Genomic DNA, 25,162 nt, shown 5'->3' with positions numbered 1-25,162 from the left:
TTCACATGGTCAAGTATTTGGAAATTAATTCCATTATTAATGGAACGTTCTATAGTTCAATAGCATTTAATCACTGACACAGTCTGAGGGGTTAATGTGCATTGGAATTGTTGCATAAGTGACACAGGCCAAGTCCTTACACACACCCAGGCACCCTTGGCTTTCACACCACTTAAAGTCCAATAAACTACAGTGCACCACAGCACATCAAGCTTTGTTTTAATGAAAAATGTAATTGCAAAAAAAACAAATAGCAAATTAGCTGCTTCCATTCATGCAATGACAATTTAGATTTAACAGGGATTACATTTACAAGTCTTGACATAATATTTGATTGACTGGTCATTGACCTTAAGTCAAATTCAATTTAAAACAGCATTTGAGGAAGCTTAATTGGGCTAGAATTATACATTAACAATTTACCAACATGGATATTATCACAATGGTTTAAATAAAGAAAGGAAAATACTAATAGCTAAATATTAAAATTGTCAGTCATTCATGTAGTAACATGGATGTCAATTGTAGATTCAACAATTAAATGTCACCCAATATGTTTTTGTGTATAATTTAGTACTACCAAAGTGTGTATCCACCTGTTTGTGTTCAGGAAGTACTCGTGTGTGTGTGTGTGTGGGATTGTGTTCGTGTGTGACATTTCTTACAAAGACAATTATACATTAATGTTTCAAATCTACACTCGAACCAAACAGAGCTACCAGCTGGTTCTCATATTGGGAAATGTTCCTCTTCATAATCTCCTTACAGGAACCCAGCAAACGCTCAAATGCCTGAATGTCTATTACTGCAAAAGAGAGGTGAGGGAGAGAAAGAGGGGGTGTCAAGTCAAATTCTTTAAAAGGCTATCTACTGTGCCTGTATTTATAGTGTCCTTATGTAGGAGTGTTGATCTGGTCCCCCCTTTTATTCATTATCATTTAAAAGACAAGATCAGCACTCCCGAGACTACTCTGAGGCGCTATGGGCCCGATTCAGACTTAGGAAATGTATTCCTTTCCTATGCATGTCTCAGTAGTTGGTATTCAGATGCATAGCTGCCTAATTCTTTGCAGGCATGGTTCCCTTCACGTGCGCTGAATACATTTAATTAAACCGCTGAAAACCCTCTCACTTGCTGGGTTTTCAGTACGCTTAATTAAAATTCTCAACAGACTCATTACAATATATGGAAAGAACAGTTCAGAATGTAAATACACGCATATTTGTCTACCTTTCAGCACCAATTGATACATTTAAAAAAATACTCTGATCTTGTATATTTAAGGTTAAAGGATTTATGAATTATAAAAAATAAAAATATATTTGAGAGCCTTTTCACAAAATATATTGGTTTATCAAAAATACAGTGGTTTGATTCAACCTGGAAGTTGCCATATTCAAATAGTTCAATCCATGAAACATCGGAAGGTAAGAAAAATGTACAATGGGTTGACCTGAACTTGACCAGTTGCCCTATAAATCTACCCTAATAATCCTCGCTAATTATGGAACTGTGATGTCCGCCATGGTCTGCATTCCATAATGATTCAAATAGGTTACATGTTCAAATTTTAATACACCAATGCTAACATGACATTCTCCGCCTTGTAACCAACATCAGAGAAGGCATGTTTGCGGAGGGGCGGCTGTGGTTTATATAGCTACTCTACAGTGGCCAAAATTTGACTGTATGGTATCAGCAAATATAATTACAAGTTTTCACTATTCATCTATGGCAAAGAAACACTATACATTTGAAGTCGGAAGTATACGTACACCTTAGCCAAATACATTTAAACTCAGTTTCACAAATCCTGACATTTAATCTAAGTAAAAATTCCCTGTTTTAGGTCAGTTAGGATCACCACTTTATTTTAAGAATGTGAAATGTCAAAATAATAGTAGAGAGAATGATTTATTTCAGCTTTTATTTCTTTCATCACATTCCCGGTGGGTCAGAAGGTTACATATACTCAATTAGTATTTGGTAGGATTACCTTTAAATTGTTTAACTTGGGTCAAATGTTTCAAGTAGACTTCCACAAGCTTCCCACAATAAGTTAGGTGAATTTTGGCCCATTCCTCCTGACAGAGCTGGTGTAACTGAGTCAGGTTTGTAGGCCTCCTTGCTCACACAAGCATTTCAGTTCTGCCCACAAATGTTCTATAGGTGTGAGGTCAGGGCTTTGTGATGGCCACTCCAATACCTTGACTTTGTTGTCCTTAAGCCATTTTGCCACAACTTTGGAAGTATGCTTGGGGTCATTGTCCATTTGGAAGACCCAATTTTGCGACCAAGCTTTAACTTCCTGATTGATGTCTTGAGATATTGCTTCAATATATCCACATAATTTTTGCCTATTTAGTGAAGTGCACCAGTCCCTCCTGCAGCAAAGCACCCCCACAAGATGATGCTGCCACCCCCGTGCTTCACGGTTGGGATGTTGTCCTTCAGCTTGCAAGCCTCCCCCTTTTCCTCCAAACATAACGATGGTCATTATGGCTAAATTATGGCCTATTTTTGTTTCATCAAACCAGAGGACATTTCTCCAAAAAGTACGATCATTGTCCCCATGTGCAGTTGCAAACCGTAGTCTGGCTTTTTTATGGCAGTTTTGGAGTAGTGGCTTCTTCCTTTGCTGAGCGGCCTTTCAGATTATGTCAATTTGGACTCATTTTACTGTGGATATAGATACTTTTGTACCTGTTCCAGCATCTTCACAAGGTCCTTTGCTGTTGTTCTGGGATTGATTTGCTCTTTTCGTACCAAAGTACGTAAATCTCTAGGAAACAAAACGCGTCTCCTTCCTGAGCGGTATGACGGCTGCGTGGTCCCATGGTGTATATACTTGCGTACTATTGTTTGTACAGATGAATGTGGTACCTTCAGGCGTTTGGAAATTGCTCCCAAGGATGAACCAGACTTGTGGAGGTGTACAATGTGTTTTCTGAGGTCTTGGCTGATTTCTTTTGATTTACCCATGATGTCAAGCAAAGAGTTACTGAGTTTCAAGGTAGGCTTTGAAATACATCCACAGGTACACCTCCAAATTACTCAAATGATGTCAATTAGCCTATCAGAAGCTTCTAAAGCCATGACATCATTTTCTGGAATTTTCTAAGCTGTTTATAAAGGCACAGTCAATTTAGTGTATGCAAACTTCTGACGCACTGGAATTGTGATAGTGAATTATAAGTAAAATAATCTGTCTGTAAACAGTTGTTGGAAAAATTACTTGTGTCATGCACAAAGAGGATGTCCAAACTGATTTGCCAAACTATAGCTGTTAACAAGAAATTTGTGGAGTGGTTCAAAAATTACTTTTAATGACTCCAACCTAAGTGTATGTGGACTTCCGACTTAAATTGTATATACAACAATTTGTGGACACCCTTTTGAAATGAGTGGATTAGTCAATTTCAGCCACACCCGTTGCTGATAGGTGTATAAAATCTAGCCCACAGCCATGCAATCTCCATAGACAAACTTTGGCAGTAGAATAGCCTTACTGAAGAGCTCAGTGTCTTTCAACGTGGCACCATCATAGGATGCCAACAAGTCAGTTTGTTCAATTTCTGCCCTGCTAGAGCTGCCCCGGTTAACTGTAAGTGCTGTTATTGTGTAGTGGAAACGTTTAGGAGCAACAACGAAGTGGTAGGCCACACAAGCTCACAGAACGGGACCACTGAATGCTGTAGCGCGTAAAAATCGTCTGTCCTCGGTTGCAACACTCACTCCTGAGTTCCAAACTGCCTCTGGAAGCAACGTCAGCACAAGAACTGTTCGTCGGGAGCTTCATGAAAGGGGTTAAGATCACCATGATCACCATGCGCAATGCCAAGCGTCGGCTGGAGTGGTGTAAAGCTCGCCGCCATTGGACTCCACAGTGGAAACGCGTTCCCTGGAGTGACGAATCACGCTTCTCCATCTGGCAATGCTCCGGACGAATCTGGGTTTTGCAGATGCCAGGAGAACGCTACCTGCCCAAATGCATAGTGCCAACTAGTGCTTTTTGGAGGAGGAATAATGGTCTGGGGCTGTTTTTCATGGCTAAGGCTAGGCCCCTTAGTTCCAGTGAAGGGAAATCTTAACGTTACAGCATACAATAACATTCTAGATGATTCTGTGCTTCCAACTTCGTCCATCTGTGCTTCCAACTTCGTCACAACAGTTTGGGGAAGGCCCTTTCCTGTTTCAGTATGACAGTGCCCCCGTGCACAAAGTGAGGTCCATACAGAAGTCCATACCCCATCGAACACCTTTGGGATGAATTGGAATGTGCCCGACCTCACTAATGGTCTTGTGGCTGAATAGAAGCAAGTCCTGCAGCAATGTTCCAACATCTGTTGGAAAGCCTTCCCAGAAGAGTAGAGGCTGTTATAGCAGGAAAGGGAGGGACCAACTCCATATTAATGCCAGTGATTTTGGAATGAGATTTTCGATGAGCAGGTGCCCACATACTTTTTGGTCATGTAGTGTACTTATTTGTCTCCTCTTTAATCTGTGTCTGGTGTTAGCTAGTTACTGGCTAGCTAGGTCTTCAGAATATTCTAAAATCCGCATAATAACAAAGCCGCATTTCCCACCAGAGATGTTTCCATAAAATTGACTTGTTGCAGATAAAAGGCTGCGCAAGCGCGATGATGTAATGAAGATAAAAAATGAATTTTGCGGTTAATTTCCCATGTACGGAATAAAAAAAATACGAGTTAAATAGGTTTCCATCGCATTTTGAACTCTACTGAGTTATATAGTGAATGTGCCTACTCTTATATTGGCAAGTGCGCTATCTGGGCGCTGTTGGCTTGAGCGCACCTGTCGTTTACATGATGAGATTATATGGACAAAAGCAATATTATTTTTATTTGTCAAACTGCAGCCAAGCATCGACTATCACGTCACCAGAATAAGACCCTGGATATTTATTGGGAAGGAGCATCAAGCTTGCACATCACCTTGCACTTTCAGCACCCTGTGAAGTTCTTTATCATTTATTTCATATGTAGCCTCATAAACTGCATGCTTTCCCGAGTCGTAGTGCGAGTACCACACAACATGTCATCGCGTGACTCCAAATTTACTTCGATTTGATGGTTATTATATCAATATTTACGCATAAGAGCGTTTCCACCGACATTTCTCGAATAATTAATTTTATCGACACAAAAATCTCTCACCTTGTCTATCGTATTTTGTTTTGTTGACATTTAGAACGTTTACCAAATAGAAAAATGTTTCCATCAGGCAGGTAATTACATTTTGTATCCGTTATTTACTTTACTCACATGAAAAGGATGGATGGAAACCAGGTTATTGCTTTGTGTATCACCAAATTAGCTTGAGATGATTGTACTGCAACACCGCTAACTTTATCCAAGTTTCTTGACATAGGCGTTTCAAACAGCTGTCACTCAAGGCGAGCTCATGACAATAAACTCCCTGCCCACTCAGCCTGTCTTTTCAAACTTCCTGGTAATTTTCGCATTTCCATTACCCCAAAATATTATGGATGATATTTTATATGGGAATGACTGCTCGGGACCTTTAACACGATACAAATCGTACAAAATACAGTTATAATTAAAATATTATAGAAATCAGAAATCAATCCGGTAGGTATGGCGCTATACTATAATTTTCATATGGCTACAGGAGCCCATAGCTTGGGTCGCCACATTTCATAAGGCCAACATTTCATAAACTCCACTGTGGAAAAGGTGCTATGTTGATATGCTTCAGTTTGCTGCCATGTGACTGGTTTCACATTTGTCTCCAGCGATCATAAAGTGACATAGATTTTAAAAACCATTTGTCATTTATATTTGCAATCCCCTTATCCAAACGGCTTTCTAATTTACCTAGTTATTATCAATAGCTCTTATCAATTTGTAAATTAGAGTGCATGGAGAATGGCAGCGGTTGAAAAAGTACTCAATTGTCATACTTGAGTAAAAGTAAAGATACCTTAATAGAAAATGACTCAAGTAACAGTCACCCAGTAAAATACTACTTGAGTAAACGTATAAAAGTAGTTGGTTTTAAATATACTTAAGTATCAAAAGTAAATGGATTTGCTCGAATGTACTTAAGTATCAAAATAAAAGTTGAAACCATTTCCGATTCCTTATATTAAGCAAACCAGATGGCACAATTATTTTTTTATTTTTTTATTGACGGATAGCCAGGGGCACACAACAATTTGCAGTCCAAACACTTAAAAGACACACCCTATCCCCTCAGCCCTCAAATCAAGTGAACACTTCGGATAACGTTTGACCGAGTATACACTTGCGGGGCGAGGGAGGCAGGAATTATTTTTAATGGTTCATCCTTGGCCGGAAATTCGTCACTCGTTCATCCCGCGATGATTGTGTTTTCAGCCACCGCCACAGTCAATTATGATTGCATATCTACTTATATTAAATATAGAATTATTAATATACGCCTACTGTATGATAGCTAGCAAATTAATTAGCTAACCAACGTTTGCCTGCCTAGCTGTAACTTCTGAAGGACATTTTTTTTATTTCTACATTTTCCTAAAGATACCCAAACAAAAATATATTTACTTGTTACGAGACCAGGGGCCTGTTGCACAAAAGTAGAATTAAGACATCCGGGATAAATGACTCAGCTGAGCTCAATGAAGCCAAAACATGTGCGTCCAGGATTAATTGGTTGCACAAAGACCAAGCCAGGATGAGCAGACACGGATTCATTAAGCCAGGTGAAACCAATCCTGGATAGGTGCGCGCTCACGGCTCAGTCAAATAGACCACGCCACAGATTAACTGATTTACCATGGCAACTAGAGCCGCGTACTTTTCCCCGTCGGAAGCACAAATCCTCATGGAGGCATACGAGGAGGTAAAATATATAATTAAGAAGAAAGGCAACACCGCCACAGTGATAAAGCAAAGAGAAAAAGCGTGGCAAAGTATTGCAGACCGCCTGAATGCGTAAGTAGTGCACAATTACACACTCACCGCTCCGCTGAAACATCACAATTACAATTCAAATATTTAATTCACATCTCCAAAAACGCAGTTGTACTGTAATTATGAAACGGTTAAATTTTTAATTGAAATGCACTGCAGATATGAGTGAAATTGTGTAAAGTAAGTCCATCACACTGTATAAAGCTATGATAAATTATTATTAAAGCCTTACATTATTATTTAACGTTACTACGCTCAGTACGGTTTAATCTTAGCCGTTGTACTCTGCTTCTTATGTTGTCCACCGTTTTTTTTGTGTTTCTCCTGCTTTCATTAATGTAAAGCTGCTTTGACAGAATGAAACAATTGTGAAAAGTGCTATATAAATAAAATTTAATTGAATAAATAGATGAGCTATAATAATAATCACTTTAATTTATATAGCGCCTTTCAAAGGACCCAAGGTCGGTTGCTCACTGCACTGCAAAAATGTCTTTCTTACTTAGTATTTTTGTCTTGTTTTCAGTAAAAAAAAAATATCTAAAAAACATCTTGAATATTTTCTTGAGCAAAATTACCTAGGAAAATAAGCAAAAGAATCTGCCAGTGAAACGAGAACTTTTCTAAAATTAAGTGTTTATGGAAAAAGTAAACTTATTTCAAGAGAATTTTTATTATATTGACAGATTTTTTATTTGCTTGTTTTAAGCACACATTTACTTAAAGTTTATATTTTTTGTCTAAACTATACTTATTTTGCTAGGTCATTTAGCAAATCAAGAAAATACATCTTTATTTAAGTTTTTTTTGTTGATATTTTTACTGAAAACAAGACAAAAATACCAAGTAATTTTTTGCAGTGTGACTCCATTAAATGTGTGTGTGTGTGTGTAGATTTTTTTTATTTTCCCAGCAATCAGTACAACCAAGTCATCGTTATAAGGCATCGCCCTCTTTTGCCCACCCCCCCAGCACCAGGTGTGGCCACTAGCCTATATGAAGGCCCAAAATTGTGTGTTCCTTTCTGCTCTGACAATGGCATGCCCATTCGTGCGAGATGTGGTGGATGAAGAAGCACTTGTGCTGAGGAGAGCCTTCAGGCGAGAAAGGGTCTTCAGGGACCGGTTGGACCCACTGGCCTTCCCTGATGACCATCTATATGAAAGATACAGGTTTTCTGCAGATGGCATCAGGTATCTATGCAGACTACTGGGTCCCAGGATTAAGCACCGCACTGCACGGAGCCATGCACTGAGTGTGGAGCAAATGGTTTGTGTGGCCTTGCGCTTTTTTGCTAGTGGAGCCTTCCTGTACTCAGTGGGGGATGCAGAACAGCTGAACAAGGCCACAATTTGCCGCACAATAAGGAGTGTGTGTCTGGCTATCAAAGCATTAGCAGATGTCTTCATCTCCTTCCCTGGCCACAGAAGACTCTGTGACATCAAAGAGGAGTTCTATAGGATTGCAGGTAAGAGGATCTACAAATTACAGGACAACTGTTAACACATAGTAGGATACTCATTACTTTGTGTGACAGGTTTCCCCAATGTCATTGGTGCAGTGGACTGCACACACATAAGGATAAAAGCCCCCTCAGGTGCCCATGAGGCCGATTTTGTGAATAGGAAATCCTTTCACAGCATTAATGTTCAGGTGAACATAACTTTTTGATATTGTCCATTGACGAACACTCTGCATTGCCAGTGATGTGCATTGATTGGTGTAATATTCCTCATCTTATGATTTCAGATGGTCTGCAATGCTGACTGTGTGATCAGCAATGTTGTGGCAAAATGGCCTGGCTCAGTCCATGACTCCAGAATCTTTCGGGCCTCTGAAATCTATCAGTGCCTAATCACAAGGTAAGCCACACAACCCCTATTTATAACCATCATGGCTGTGTCAAGAATATCACTGTGTTTATGAGGTAGTAATGATGAGATTTTGTGTTGACAGGTGAATTCTCTGGTGTGTTGCTGGGAGACAGGGGGTATGGCTGCCAGCCTTTTCTCCTGACACCTTTCACAGACCCCCAGGAAGCACAGCAGGCCTACAACCATGCCCATGCCAGGACCAGGGCCAGAGTTGAAATGACCTTTGGCCTCCTGAAGGCACGCTTTCACTGCCTTCACAAATTAAGGGTCAGCCCTGTTAGGGCATGTGATATTACTGTGGCTTGTGCTGTCCTCCACAATGTGGCCTGCCTGAGGAAGGAGAGGGCCCCCAGAGTGCCACCAGCCATGGACTGGGACAATCCGGCAATCTTCCCTGATGACGACAGTGGTCGGCTGCTGAGGGACCAATATGTGTTGAATTATTTTAGTTAGTATGTGTGCTTTAAATTTTGGTTAAATATGTCCTGCGGTGGCAGAGGAATTTGGTTTTTTTTTGGGTTCGTTTTTTTACGAATTTGGCCTCTTATGATGTTTGTGCGGTATACTGTGTGTAATACAAGGCTGCAGGGAGGCTACTGCATCCATTCATTTGTCTGTTCAGTTGATGTGTATGGATTTGTCCTGCATTTATTTTAGTGTGCAGACATGCAGGGTGTGTTATATACAGACCTTTGAATGTGTATGTATCATTTTGTATAATATGCTTGGATTCTGTGCTTTCCATCTTGTAGAGTCACTGTGACTTCAGTTTCGAAAGGAGCTGATGGTTTACCTGCTTTGTTTTGTCCTTATTCAATAAAGGAACATAATGTTACACATTGTGTTTTTATATTCATATGGAATGTGTATTTGTTTATATGACAGAGTACTAGGGCCACACTGAGGAAAAAGGATAAAGTCATAAATTTATGAGGCTGGTTCTTTCTGCAGAAAAGCTACATATTGTTTTTACAGTTTTGATACTTATGACAATGTGATACTTAATATTCTGGCACATCAGCATGTCTTTGTTTATGAAACCATACTGAAGTACAATTTCACGAAATGCCCCACATCTGTCATTTTAACAACTGTCCTCCTTTAAAACAACTGGTTACAATATTATGACTTGTCTTTTTTTTCCCTCTGTGGCCCTAATATTCTATCATTTTATATATAGTCTATGGGAAACTGTAAATTATCTAATGATAGCAACATCTAAAAATCATTTTTTATCCAAAATCATTGAAATTAATGATCACAAACGTTTAAATAATGACAGTGGGTCTAGTTATATGTGATAACAATGTATAGTGAGCAGTGAAATAACTATTGGTTTCCATTTGTGGTGACTGCTGACTGACATTAGGGATGAGATTAAATAGATCCTGGAATTTAGCCTGGTCTGGAGCAGGCTAGCTCCACAGAATAAATCTCCATGGTAATTTATACCATAACATATCCTCCTGCCCCCTATCCATCTTTAGTGCAACCGGATTACGGATCAATTGAGCCAGGATCACCAAGATATCCTGGCTTAATCCCTTATCCTAGTTTTGTGCAACAGGCCCCTGTTTGTGCTGTCATGTGCATTAGTAGCTCAATTTCGAACTTATTTGCATTAGTTTTTACTTGCACTTGTATGTTGACTTCTCCATTGATGTTGTTTTGAAGTTTTCGTTGACTTTTCTTAGCCAATGTACAATCGTCATGAATTGAATTATGGGGATTATACAGTCGCAAAACCGACTACAAACGAGGGCCGAGGGCCTTACATTGCAAACTTCCCTTGCTTGGCTAATCATTTGGACCACCCCTCCAAGATGGCAATGGGGATTCCCCCAAGGGCATAAAATAAGTAGATTGCTCAACCTTATTCATCGTTTCATTGCACATAAAAGTGGTGGAATTATGAGGGAATTAAATCAAGGTCAGAATACACCTCCTTCACACCTTCATTTCTTAGATCTCCACCCCAGATGGAATAGCGGGTGAATAGCATGCTAGTCTCAGTAGAGGTCAGAATACGCGTAGAGAGAAAGGTGCATAGAAAGGGATTTCCGTTTCATTTACGCATGAATACAGTCCATGGTCTATTCATTTTGGAGTGCTTTAGACAGACAGAGAGAATGACCATGAATATCATTTTTCACGACTGAAGAGTAATGGTTTGTATGTGTGCACATACAACGTACCCAAGCACTTGGTAACTCCCATGGCGTAGACGGAGGCTGCACGTGGTTTGTTGGCGACCAGAGCCAGCTCTCCAAAGTATTGGCCCCTAGAGCAGCGTGCAATCTCCACCTCTGCATTACCCTGCTGCCCTGCCTTAGTCTAGGTAGGGAGACGTAGACATGATGATGATACTGATGTAACCGACTCCATAACTCTTCAACAATTACAATTATCCGTTCCTTATCTACCACCCAACCTGATACATTTATTTTACTAGCTGCAAAAGCACTAGCTGCAAAAGCAGGAAAGCCAGCCGTACCACGTTCCAAAGAAGCTACACATACAATACATACAGTGCCTTGCAGCAGGTACCCACAGCAAACTCATTATTTATACAGTAGATCTAACACACTTCCTAGGGAAGGGGGAAAAACATGTACACCTACTTTGCTTATTATCATGATCTTCACCTCCCCAGACTCCACAATATAGAAGCAATCTGCCTTATCCCCCTAAGAGTGCAGAAATGCAGTGGAATAGACAGTGATACAGTACGAAGTAAAGAAGAATTGTTATCAAATATTTAAAAAATGTACTGTAAAAGTCGACAATACCTGTGTTAAGATGCACTCCCCATCTCTGAACACTCTCATTCCCACGACATCAACAATCTTCATCCTCTCAGAGAGCTGAGGAAGAGCAAGATGAGGACAGACGATGGTGTGATAAAAGTATACATTGATCTTTACATGCATTCTTGATCTTTACATGCATTCTGAGAGGAAAGATAATTTACAATGGATTCTGTGTGTGCAATTTCATTCATTCTCTTATGGTGTCATTTGAAACAAACTGCACAGTACACTTTTATTGTGAAGCACTTTAAGATGCTGTGGTCAAATGAAACAGACCTCGAGAGACTTTAGAAGGGGTACACACTCAATGAAGGCTTCGTACATCTTCCTCTTCTTGGCATTGTTTTTCACTATGAGTCTATGAAATGTGGCCCGATCCTAAAACGTACACATACAGGTTACTCATCTTTCACTGAAAAAACCCCACACAAGTATAAAGTAGGATTGTTCGTAGGATTGTCTCCTACTGTGACTCACCAGTCCCCACAGTGCCCCCTCCTGGTTGGCCATGATGGTGGCAGCACGTGGGGTGTTGTACATGAGCGCCAGCTCCCCAAAACTGCCCTTGTTGTCATACTTCCCCACACATTTCCCAACTCCGTCAATCAGCACAATAATATCATACACACCCCTACAACACACAGAGGTACACAAGACATCAGAGCAATCAGAGGACATCACATTCACATTAGTGTTGGTCAGTGCTGTTTAAGATTAGGGAGGACATATTTATTTTATGAGCATGGCCTTATTTCTATTACAGCATATTGGATGACTGATATTCCATTCACACAGCTCAATGTAAAATCGATGGGTTTCGGCTACTACACGATACTCGCATTTGTCATATACCCATCACTAAAACCTAGCATGCAAATGAAAGTTTAAGGTCAAGAGACAAATTGTAGTAAATCAACGTGACAGACAGTGACACATTCAATACCACCTTGCATACTCTTGCCTGTATTTAGCTGATGGAGTGTATTAGTCCAAAATGAGAGTTTCTATTTTACAAATTCAGGTAAGTCCCTCCCTGCTTCGTTCTCTTTACTTCTGTTTAAGAAACATTTTGCAACAAAATCGGCACAATAAATACACCCCTGATCAGCCGCACACTCAGTTAACTTTCATAGCAGCCACATACAAACAGCATGATCACTTTGCTCGTTAATTCCTTTGTTCATCTATGGGCTCTCCTATCACCTTTTCCCTACGCTTTTGGATTTCAGTGCACAACACAACAGCTATCTATAACCAGCCGCAAAAACCTCTCGAAGCCAAACTTTCATACCATAACCACTAACCACTACACAGCCTACATTGTTGTCACCATATTAACGTTATAGTCAACAAACTGGAGCTACTGCGTTTGTAAACCCACAAGCCAATTAATGCATACAATCACACAATACAGTGTACAGCAAGCAGTTTAGCAGTTACACAGGCAGTGGCAATACATTTTCTAAAACCGAAAGCTTATCTTGTCTTGAAAGAGTTGCAATGTTGGATAGCCTTAGTCAGCTAGCTAACATAAATAGCATTCATCTCTGTTTGAGTCAGGTTGTGAGTAGGCTAAATTAGCTGCATTAGTTAAGTAAGTAAAAGATAAACTAAGAAGAAAAACATTACAACGAAATATAGCTAGCTCTCTCTCTCTGCTGCTTATTCTTAATTGTTGAAGAAATTAATTTGTCAAAACTGCTCAACTATTGTCTTTCTCTCTCTTTAAGTCACCTACTCAACACACCACACTGTTTGGAAATGAAGGTCTACAGTAGCCTCAAAAGCACACTCTAGGATAGCAGCATGGTGTAGCCGGAGGTAAGCTATTTTCTGTCCTCCTCTGGGTACATTGACTCCATCCAATCAGAGGATCAGATAATAAATCTAGTAATATAGTAATCTAGCATTGCAGTGCTAGCTAGCTGGAGCTTATGCTTTCAGTACTAGATTCATTCTCTGATCCTCTGACTGGATGGAGTCAATGTACCCAGAGGAGGACAGAAAATAGCTTACCTCCGGCTACACCATGGTGCTACCCCAGAGTATGCTTTTGAGGCTACTGTAGACCTTCATTGCCAAACAGAGTTTTAATCAGTTATTTGGTGACGAGATTAAAAAAAGGATAACTTTTTTTGTTTCCCCATTTGTTTTCATTCTGAAATTCACTGAGGATGGTCCTCCCCTTCCTCCTCTGAGGAGCCTCCACTGATTCAAATAATTAGGCCTAATGCCTCTCACACAGAAAAAAAGATAGATTCAACACACACACACCTCTCTATGACATAGAAGTTGTCTCCGTCATCCCCCTGGTCTATAATGTGCTCCTGTGGTTTGACCAACACCTCAAACATGCCATCCAGCACCTCTGAGAACTGCTCCTGAAAGAGAGAAACAACACTCATACATTAGTGTGTGTGTGTGTGTGTGTGTGCGTGCGTGCGTGCGTGCGTGCGTGTATTATAAACAGGGACACCCAGCAACAAGCATCACACAAATATACTGCTGAACACATTTTTTTTCAAAGATTCTACTGAGTTATAGTTCATATAAGGAAATCAGTCAATTGAGATGATTTCATTAGGCCTTAATCTATTGATTTCACATGACTGGGCAGGAGTGCAGCGATACAGTATGTTGGGCCTGGGAGGGTATAGGCTCATCCACTTAGGAGCCAGGCCCACCCACTGGGGAGCAAGGCAGAGAAATTAATATTAAATTATCTGGCAACAGCTCTGGTGGACATTCATGCTCCCTCAAATGCATCATGCTCCCTCAATTGCATGCTCCCTCAAATCTTAATTCTCTCTTTCTTTCTCTCTCTCGGAGGACCTGAGCCCTAGGACCGTGCCCCAGGACTACCTGACATGATTACTCCTTGCTGTCCCCGGTCCACCTGACTCCTTGCTGTCCCCGGTCCACCTGCTCCAGTTTCAACTGTTCTGCCTTGTTATTATTCGACCATGCTGGTCATTTATGAACATTTGAACATCTTGGCCATGTTCTGTTATAATCTCCACCCGGCACAGCCAGAAGAGGACTGGCCACCCCACATAGCCTGGTTCCTCTCTAGGTTTCTTCCTAGGTTTGGGCCTTTCTTGGGAGTTTTTCCTAGCCACCGTGCTTCTACACCTGCATTGCTTGCTGTTTGGGGTTTTAGGCTGGGTTTCTGTACAGCACTTTGAGATATCAGCTGATGTACGAAGGGCTATATAAATAAATTTGATTTGATTTGATTAGAGACATCTGTGGAATTGTGTTGTGTGACAAAACTGCACATTTTCGAGTGGCTTTTTATTGTCCCCAGCACCCGGAGCGCCAAGTCGCGGTCCAAGAGGCTTCTAAACAGCTTCTACCAACAACCATAAGACTCCTGAACATCTAATCAAATGACTACCCAGACTATTTGCATTGCCTCCTGCCCCCTTTTCTACGCTGCTGCTACTCTCTTTTATTATCTATGCATAGTCATTTTAATAATTCTACCTACATGTACATATTACCTCAATTACCTCGACACCGGTGCCCCTGCACATGGACTCTGTACTGATATCCCCTGTATATAGCCCCGCTATTGTTATTTACTGCTGCTCTTTAATTATTTATTATAAACAGGAAGATTAACTGTATTTCCTCTAAACTTAGAAGTCAAAAGGACTTCTCAATTCCTGAAGACAGAGGCTTGAATACAATACTTTACCTGGTCGAGGGTTTTAAACAGTAATATATCTCGGCAGGCGTCCTGGAGTCTGCGACGCTGCTCATCTGATTTGGGGTGTACCACCCTTGGCTCAAAGTCATCATCCTCATCATCGTCTGGGTTGTAGGCCTCCGCACACACTGGGGGGGAAAAACACTGTGACACACACTGGGGACAAACAAATACTCCCAAAGGGAATGTTGTGACTGTAACACACAAGTGAGAGACAGAAATAAGATTCTTCATACACTATATAATAGATGCAAAACCCAATGATGAGGCTCACCAGATACTCTGCGACTGTATTTATTTGGGGTGGGAGGTGGCACTAGAGAAAGAGAGAGATGTTTCAGCGCTAGAAATGAAGTTGGTTCCACTGAACATCAATATTAGTTGTTCTTATGACTCATTTGACACACTTTAGCTTACACCCAATAATTTTTTTACCCCTTTTTCGTGATATCCAATTGGTAGTTACAGTCTTGTCCCATCGCTGCATCTCCCTTATGAACTCGGGAGAGGCGAAGGTCAAGAGCCATGCGTTCTCTGAAACAAGACCCTGCCAAGCCGCACTGCTTTTTGACACACTGCTCGCTTAACCTGGAAGCCAGCCGCACTAATGTGTTGGAGGAAACACCATCCAGCTGGCGACCGAAGTCAGCTTGCAGGCGCCCAGTCCACCACAAGGAGTCACTAGATCGTGATGAGACAAGGAAATCCCGGCCAAACCCTCCCCTAACCAGGTCGGCTGTGATGCAGTCTGGGATCAAACCCAGGTCTGGAGTGACGCCTAAAGCACTGCAGTGCTTAGACAGCTGCGCCACTCGGGAGGCCGAGCGTACACCCAATTCTGTCTAAATATAGTTACATAGATACATCCAACAGTAAATGTGTAGGGTAGGGGATGGTACTACTACCATGCCTGATACATTCTCTTATTTTCTCCCTTAACCATTTTTGTCAGAGTACAGCAGCTGATTTATGAAAAGTGGTTGAGACACCCTCAAACAAACGTTCATTATCTCATGTTGCTTTAAATAGGCTACTGAATAATGAAATAAATCAGGACAAATAGCTATTCAGTAGGCTATCAGTAGCATCCTATCATCTGATAACCTCTGGCAATGGAAGAGAAAATCATATGACTACAGGGGCCCTCATGTTACAATGAGAACCCATTCAACTGGCATGCAGATTACTTAAAAAGGACTTCATAGTATTATCGAATAGAGACTAATATCATGAGATGATGATTCATTATGCATTTTGAGCGCTTATTTATGTAGCCTATTATGTGCTCAAGTGGGAGCGAGTAAAACGTTATAATAATTAAGTAAAAAGGTTATAACAGAAATAAGGAACATGGGAAATTATTGAAATATATTTAATAATCAAATCATTAAGATTGTAAAATAGAGATGCAAAATGTCACTCACTATAGTCATCAGAGTCCTCATCTTCATCTGATTCAAACGAATTACTATCAAAAGCCACCCCCTTTCGAACAGAATTGACCGGGCTGTCTTTAGCATGTTTGTCGTGTTTTCGGCTCTCTTGAAGACGCGTGAAATATTGGATTGCGAATTGAACCAAATCTGTCGGTCTGCGCCGTAGTACCTCCACAGTGTATCCTTGCAGCATGTCCTTCAAACCAACAGGTATCTCGATGCTCATCATAGAACTATGGTAGCCTATAATGATCTTTGACAAGTTCAAAATACAAATTTGAGTAAAACAATCTGCCTAATCCAGAACAATAGGCCTAAAGAAAAAGTATCACATAACTATAATAATCAAGAATTTCCAAGACCAGGGATTTGTCAAATTTAGCCCAGGCCTAGTCATAAAGTATGCTAAATAGCATAAGTAGTGCAAATACAATAGAATTTGAATATAACCTTCAGTGTCGGTCCAATATAAAATGCATTCCCTTGATATCCAATGTTGCCAAGGCTATGTGAGAATAAAGAGCTAGATCAATGATCAGCGGCCATGGCAAATATCAAAATATAGGCAAACATAAATACATTTACTAAAAACTACCAATGACAGCTATCAAAACAGATTAAATTGGTTACAATTTACCGACCTCCTTGCAATGTAGCCTTTCGAATATTAGTTATGGTCTGACATTATGCATATTTTGCGAAATGCGCACAGCGCGGTTCTGCCCATTTTAATCCACTCCCAGTCCCGCGTCAACTGGTTAATTGACGGGTCTACGGGTTTCCGCATTTAGACTAGAAGCAGCGTATCGGAAAGTATTGACCGGGCGTACCAGGCTATGTCACAACTTTTCAGATCAAAATGTCATTCATGCCTATTGTGTATCAGACCTTGACCGGAGGTGCTCAGTAAATATATAGTTATACACGTGTAATAAGATGTTCTAATTGGAAATTAGAAGTAGATCATGATTTCATTGTATTTATTTATTTACATACATAATGACACATACAAACATAAGACAATGGCCCAATGAGGGTTCTCCATGTTGTGGCATAAATTACATCTGCAACAACCTTGGAGAAAAGTATTATTAATTAATTAATAAATCTACTATCAATTTCCAACGCAATGATTTGGTTACTGGATCACAGTTTGGAATGAGACTATTCAGGGATGTTTTAATGTACTGGTGTGTTTTAAAAGCCATATGTTTTGTGTTTAAACACACACGCAGAGACACACACAGAGAGACACACGCACACACACAGCATACTAACACACATTATACGCACCCTGTGAAAATGTACCTATTCCCTGATATGCAGACTCACTGAGTAAGTAAAGGCACATGTTCAATTCACAAATGTTCTAATTAAAAACACACAAAAATTAAACAAATGCAAGTAAAACACCAAGGAGTGAGAACAATGTGTGCGTTCCCCCCCTCTGTCCACCTCTACAATGTGTGCGTCTTTCTCAGTCCGTATGCCAGTCAGACGTTCAATGTGTACCTCTGCGTAAGTGTATGTGTATGTGTATGTGAGTACTGTCGGTCTCCACTGTGTTAGTGAGTTCTGTCTCTGACGTCTACGCCTGGGGCGTGGACAGGGATCACAGACCGGGTGCTGCCCAGTTCAGGAACTTCATGGCCATTTCAAACCCAAGGAAACAAGCCTAAGGGGAGAATAGATCAATGTTGTCATTAACGGACTTCATGAAAAGTGTAACATTTCTACAGGCAAGGGGTGAGTGTATTATGACTGTAGAATGCAGGTGATTTAAAAGTTGTGCACTAAACCATACTGTTTATTCTGCGTATGATATGCTGTGATTAAGTGGTAATAGGAGATCAGTGAGTATGGTGGATGTAGCATGTGTGAGTACCATCTCTGACTGGCCGGTGAGTGTGATGAGTTAAACAGACTGTATGTGCTGTATGTGAGTAGAGCGTGTGTACTCACTGCATTGGCAGGGAAAGCTCTGAGCATGACAGCGGTGAAGCCTTTGTACAGAGAGGCCACGCCCTCCTCCCTCAGCAGCTCTCGTAGAACATCCCGGAAACCATTAGGGTACTTCCCTTCAGGGGCTGGGAGGAGAGAGAGAGGGCTCCAGTCATACTACGGTTTTACACAGTACACTTAAGGCTTCCCAACCCGAAACAGTTCTGAAGAGTTTGTGCATATACAGAATTATGACAACATTTTGTGACGTTTTTGTTCACTTTGAACTTCGGTGAGTTTTTTTTTGTTCGGCTGTCCGGTCACATTTTTTTTCTGGAGGCAAGCCGAAGTTCAGAGCCCGAAATCCACACCAGATTTCTTGACTTATCTTAGATTCATTCGGACTATTTTGAGGAAGTGTATACCGTCTACGGCGTTTCAAAATGGACAAACAGTAATATTGCCGCTATTTTCCCTCGTTTTTCAAGCGAAGGTCTTTTAAGGGAGTATGCGAGCACACTCGTTCGGTCAGGCTAGCCGGGTTTGGGCTAGGCGCCAGCTGAACTGAGAAACGCTAACGCCTTTAGTCACTATGCTACTCTAAACCAAACAGACAGTACGGTTGGTAAGCTATATACTGTATACTACAGTTAGAAAAAAGACAACACAAGACATCAGGGTTGAGGTTATTTCGATTTCAATTCAGGAAGTAAATTTAATTTCTAATTCTGCTTCCTTTTTTCCACAATGATTTTCTATGAGGAAAATGTAAAAATGGAATTGTAATTTCAGTTTACTTCTGGAATTGACTGAATTGACCCCAACCTGGTAAGAAATACATATTACACAGTATTTACACCAAAAATGGGGCTTAGTCAGAAACGCCAAAGACACACCTGTCTGGAAGCGAGACTTGAGTACATCAGGGGGAATGGCCACGGCCCAGTTAAAGATTCCTGCCATCCCTCCAGCGAATAGAACACTAGGAACACTCAGCTCATTGGGGCTGCGGAACAACCAATCACCAATTCATTACAAACAATACACACATGCCATGACATACAGACATTACACAGCAAACAAACAATAACACAGATAAACAGGTAATCATACATAGATTCACAAAACAGCTGTAAAATATATTTTGTAGGGACAAAGACACACATGTGCTTAGGGTTTCAATTGCATACACACACAGTAAACACACATTCACCTCTTGCCCTCTGGTGTGAGGAGGCGCTTCAACCATTCATAGGTCATGAAATACATCCCACTGGCTGGCACGTCTGAGAAACAAAGTAAGAAACTCAGAATTACTGGCAAAAACTCAGTTGTGTCTTAATTACACAATCACTACTGAACACAAGTATCTAGATAAAAGAGCTAGATATCAGAGACACGGGTATAAGACTTACACTGAGTGTACAAAACATTAGGAACATGACAGACTGACCAGGTGAAAGTTATGATCCCTTACTGATGTCACTTGTTAAATCCACTACAATCAGTGTAGATGAAGAGGAGGGAACTGGTTAAAAAATGATTTTAAAGCCTCGAGTTCAATTGAGACATGGACTGTGTATGTGTGCCATTCAGAATGTAAACGGGCAAGACAAAATATTTAAGTGCCTTTGAACGGGGTATGAGGGAGGTGCAAAAAGGGAGGTGCAACTCAATATTAGGAAAGTGTTCCTAATGTTTGTACACTCAGTGAATATTCAGTCAGGAAGTACCTCTCATGAGGGTGAGAGCAGTGCCTCTGTAGATTCCCCTAATCCCACTCTCTTTGTACAGCTGCTTCACACAGTCCATGGGCCCAGCATACTTCACCTCCCCTTTGGCTGCCTGGATCTGTACACACATAACATGTAATGTACCCAACTAGGTTGGAACCCTGGGTCTTCTTCATGCCTCAAGACTGTGTTAGCCCAGGTAACGTAAGTCTTCCGGTCTATGGCAAGGCTCCTTATTACGTGAGTGCGGTTCACTGAAACACATCTCCTTTGACCTCAGCCTGTTATCCAAAACCCAGTTAACCTAATCCTTGTTAACCTACGTTCAGTTCTGTAAGTGCCATGCTCACCTGTAGGAGACACTTGATACGTTCTCCAGGGGCCATGATGGCTGTGGTGAACACGCCTGACAGCATGCCGGCAGCAAACAGCTGTGGATACCTGAGCGGGACAGCGGATGGTAATGCACAACACACACACAAGCATACATCCGCCCGCACACAATTTCACCATACAACAAAATAAATAGGGAAGACTCTCTACTATGGAACAATCACCTACGTAAGGACATCGTCAGGGGTTTTCTGTTGTAGTTTCTTGCCCAGGCCAAAGCCAAAGAAGCAGACAGCGAACATGGGCGTGACTCCAATGATAGGGGCTGCCATGCCTTTGTACAGGCCTTTGAACCCCTGTTGTAGAGAACATGACAGAGAGAAGGAATGAATAAAAGAGAGAGCAAAGAGTGGTGAACAAAGAAATACATTGAATGGAAAACCAAAAAGACATACACCTACTATCACCCACCTCTTTGGCAAGGGTCTGTTTGAAACAATCAAAAGTGCCTCTATACAGGGGGCTCTCGCCAGGGCCAGGCACAGGCATGGTCTGAATGCGCACCTAAGAGACAGGAGGATATGAACAGACTCACCCTATTGGCCTACACACATGACATTACTTATGTATATATTGATATATATATTTATATAAGTACCAGTCAAATGTTTGGACACACCTACTCATTCAAGTGTTTCTCTCTTTTTACTATTTTCTACATTGTAGAATAATAGTGAAGACATCAAAACTATGATATGACACAAATAATCATATAGTAACAACAAAAGTGTTAAACAAATCAAAATATATTTGAGATTCTTCAAAGTAGCCACCCTGTGCACACTCTTGGCATTCTCTCAACCAACTTCATGAGGAATGCTTTTCCACCAGTCTTCAAGGAGTTTCCACATATGCTGAGCACTTGTTGGCTGCTTTTCATTCACTCTGCGGTCCAAATCATCCCAAACCCTCTCAATTTGGTTGAAGTCAGGTGATTGTGGAGGCCAGGTCATCTGATGCAGCACTCCATCACTCTCCTTCTTGGTCAAATAGCCCTTACACAGCCTGGAGGTGTGTTGGGTCATAGTCCTGTTGAAAAACAAATGATAGTCCCAATAAGACCAAACCAGATGGGATGGCGTATCGCTGCAGATTGCTGTGGTAGCCATGCTGGTTAAGTGTGGCTTGAATTCAGAATAAATCACAGTGTCACCAGCAAAGCACCCCCACACCATCACACCCCCTCTTCCATGCTTCACGGTGGGAACCACACATAGATCATCCGTTCACCTACTCTGCGTCTCACAAAGACACGGTGGTTGGGACCAAAAATCTCAAATTTGGACTCATCAGACCAAAGGACAGATTTCCACAGGTCTAATGTTCATTGCTCGTGTTTCTTGGCCCAAGCGTGTCTCCTTTTCTTTTTGGTGTCCTTTAGTAGTGGTTTCTTTGCAGCAATTCGATCGTGAAGGCTTGATTCACACAGTCTCCTCTGAACAGTTGATGTTGAGATGTGTCTGTTAATTGAACTCTGTGAAGCATTTATTGTGTTTCTACAATCTGAGGTGCATTTAAATCTAATGAACTTATCCTCTGCAGCAGAGGTAACTCTGGGTCTTTCTGTCGTGTGCCGGTCCTCATGAGAGCCAGTTTCACCATAGCGCTTGAAATGTTCTGGATTGACTGACCTTCACGTCTTAAAGTATTGATGGACTGTCGTTTCACTTTGATTATTTGAGCTGTTCTTGTCATAATATGGACTTGGTCTTTTACTAAATAGGGCTATCTTCTGTATACCACCTCTATCTTGTCACAACACAACTGATTGGCTCAAATGCATTATGGAAATTAACTTTTAACAAGGCACACCTGTTAATTGAAATGCATTCCAGGTGACTACCTCATGAAGCTGGTTAAAAGAATGCCAAGTGTGTGCAAAGCTGTCATCTGTGATCTCCGCATGTGTGGTTCCCACCGTGAAGCACAGAGGAGGTGGTATGATGGTACGATATGCCATCCCATCTGGTTTGCGCTTAGTGGGAGTATCATTTGTTTTCCCAACAGGACAATGACCCAAAACACACCTCCAGGCTGTGTAAGGGCTATTTGACCAAGAAAAGTGATGGAGTGCTGCATCAGATCACACGACATCAACCCTCATGAAGCTGGTTGAGAAAATGCCAAGAGTGTGCAAAGCTGTCATCAAGGCAAAGGGTGGCTAATTTGAAGAATCTAAAATATATTTACATTTGTTTAGCACTTTTTTGGTTACTACACGATTCCATACGTGTTATTTCATAGTTTTGATGCCTTCACTATAATTCTAAAATGTAGAAAATAGCAAAAATAAAAACCCTGGAATGTTTTGTTTAATTAACCTTTTCAAATTGTACAAGTGTATATATATATATAGGAGTTGGTTTACACATTTAAAATGCATATTAAGCACATACCAAGCACACAGGATAAAAAATAATTACTGAAAATAAATAAACCTTTTACAATGTGTATTTCTCACTTCCTATAAGTGGCTCATGTGATAATGCATCTGTAATGACAGGTCAGTCACTGTCATAAGGTTAATGTTGTGCGATATGACAGAAATTGACATAGGTCAAAGGTCTAATGTTACACTCGACCTCGCTCATTGGGTTAACTGACAGTCCCTTGAAAATGTCAGTTCTATCAAATGTAAAGATCCACGACACTCACATCCAGTAACCAATTAGAAATCTGTAAAGATACATGTTAATTGATTACTTTGCTGAATTCTACGTGCAGCAAAACCCAATTAAAGTTAGGCTCGTGAGGCAAGATATTATTAACAGCTAGCTAGATGAGGAATGAGTTATTTTGAGAAATAAATAATTACTTTTATGGTATCAAGTGGATGTCCAGCGAAGACCAAGCAGACACCCCCAAAGCCCCCAGCAAAGAAGTTCTTCCCTGGACTTATCGCCTGCTGTTTAGACATGGTTTCTGTTCAAGAAAAGACAGCTAGCGAGAAAAAAAACGCAAAATGTTGCGTTGTTACGATCTGTAACAAGTTGGGAAAATCTACCTAACAGGTTAACCCTGTGTCACCACTATCGGTTCAAATGAAAGGTATATTTCTTGACAGCCACCGTCGTGTCATCCAATGTGGACCTTTCACCCAGATATATGCACGGACCGAATTGTCTGTTACACAAATGCTTTGGTTCCTCTTCATTTAGTGTCCGACCTTCTTCTTTGATGAGGTTTAACGGTGGTTGGCATCTAATAAATGTTGCATTACCGCCACCTACTAGACTGGGGTATAACTCCCTTATACTTCGCTTTAAATAAATAAATACCCTACCATCTAACACTAAACACACCATAAATAAATAAATACCTACTCCACTATTTAAATCTATTTAGCCCAGGCCAACAGCCTGAATGGATGGGACACCACCACTTAACACACCCTGTAACTCTTTTCACGTCAAATCTCGCACACCCAAATACCTCCCTGCAGCTGCCACCAAAACCTCTATTTTCCATGACTTACGTTCCATCCCTGCAGTACAGTTGATAACCATTGCTATAAATCCAATCTTACTGAAACATATATCACTTGTTGGTTTATCCCTCTGTACTGATACAGATCTACTACTCCTCTCAGGATCCCTCCCTCTGTACTGGTACAGATCTACTACTCACACCACTCCTCTCAGGATCCCTCCCCCTTGACCCATCATCCTCTACTTTCTTCACTGCCTCGCGTATGACAACTTCTGCACTACTCTAACCTGGAAGCCTCAACCTGCCTCTGTCACACGGGACATTACTGATCCCCAGCCCCATGGGCACCACTACAATTAACCCATACCACTACTTTCCCCAATTTTATTTTACCTTTATTTAACGAGGCAAGTCAGTTAAGAACAAATTCTTAGTTTCAATGACGGCCTAGGAACAGTGGGTTAACTGCCTGTTCAGGAGCAGAACGACAGATTTGTACCTTGTCAGCTCGGGGATTTGAACTTGCAACCTTCCGGTTACTAGTCCAACGCTCTAACCACTAGGCTACCCTGCCTTTGTCTCATGCACTTCTGCACAATTCTCACACCTAGGTATTTGGCATTTTATTAAGATCCCCATTAGCTGTTGCAAAAGCAGCAGCTACTTTTCCTGGGGCCCACACAAAACATGAAACATAATACAGAAGGATGTAATACAGATCAATAGACAAGAACAGCTCAAGGACAGAACTACATAAAAAAAATAAAGGCACACATAGCCTACATATCAATGCATACACACAAACTATCTAGGTCTAATAGGGGAGTGGCGTTGTGCCGCGAGGTGTTGCTTTATCTGTTTTTTTGTTACCAGGTTTTCTGTTTATTTGAGCGAT

General features: G+C 41.0%; 2 protein-coding genes across 3 annotated transcripts; one reads left to right on the top strand and one right to left on the bottom strand.

The window, feature by feature from the left end:
- Positions 1-392: 392 nt before the first annotated feature.
- Positions 393-23,979, bottom strand: prkar2ab (protein kinase, cAMP-dependent, regulatory, type II, alpha, B). Its single transcript, XM_046310742.1, is given in 16 exon segments — positions 393-805; positions 11,009-11,147; positions 11,435-11,500; positions 11,603-11,677; positions 11,900-12,001; positions 12,101-12,254; positions 13,898-14,004; positions 15,324-15,463; positions 15,610-15,651; positions 16,760-17,004; positions 19,920-19,998; positions 20,446-20,563; positions 20,796-20,886; positions 21,007-21,134; positions 21,250-21,342; positions 23,654-23,979. Coding segments are annotated over 16 exon segments (1,806 nt in total). The 5' UTR covers positions 23,756-23,979; the 3' UTR covers positions 393-680.
- On the top strand, positions 6,602-9,669 carry LOC124002908 (putative nuclease HARBI1). 2 transcript variants are annotated; one of them, XM_046310741.1, is made up of 5 exons: positions 6,602-6,960; positions 7,834-8,407; positions 8,477-8,592; positions 8,689-8,801; positions 8,896-9,669. In XM_046310741.1, the coding sequence occupies exons 2-5, from the start codon at positions 7,936-7,938 to the stop codon at positions 8,897-8,899; spliced, it is 705 nt and encodes a 234-aa protein (XP_046166697.1). In that variant the 5' UTR covers positions 6,602-6,960; positions 7,834-7,935; the 3' UTR covers positions 8,900-9,669. The 2 variants fall into 2 exon arrangements, 1 of the variants encoding a protein (XP_046166697.1); XR_006833158.1 differs by lacking the exons at positions 6,602-6,960; positions 8,477-8,592 and having other exon boundaries at positions 8,265-8,407.
- Positions 23,980-25,162: the final 1,183 nt, after the last annotated feature.

This window comes from Oncorhynchus gorbuscha, linkage group LG18 (genome assembly GCF_021184085.1).
Source record: "Oncorhynchus gorbuscha isolate QuinsamMale2020 ecotype Even-year linkage group LG18, OgorEven_v1.0, whole genome shotgun sequence".
Taxonomy (NCBI): domain Eukaryota; kingdom Metazoa; phylum Chordata; class Actinopteri; order Salmoniformes; family Salmonidae; genus Oncorhynchus; species Oncorhynchus gorbuscha.
This window is presented reverse-complemented; position numbering and strand designations above follow the sequence as displayed.

Coding starts and splice junctions, on each gene's coding strand:
- LOC124002908 (XM_046310741.1), top strand. CDS start 7,936: ATGAAGGCCCAAAATTGTGTGTTCCTTTCTGCTCTGACAATGGCATGC. Junction 8,408..8,476: donor GGAGTTCTATAGGATTGCAG/GTAAGAGGATCT, acceptor TTTGTGTGACAG/GTTTCCCCAATGTCATTGGT. Junction 8,593..8,688: donor TTCACAGCATTAATGTTCAG/GTGAACATAACT, acceptor TTATGATTTCAG/ATGGTCTGCAATGCTGACTG.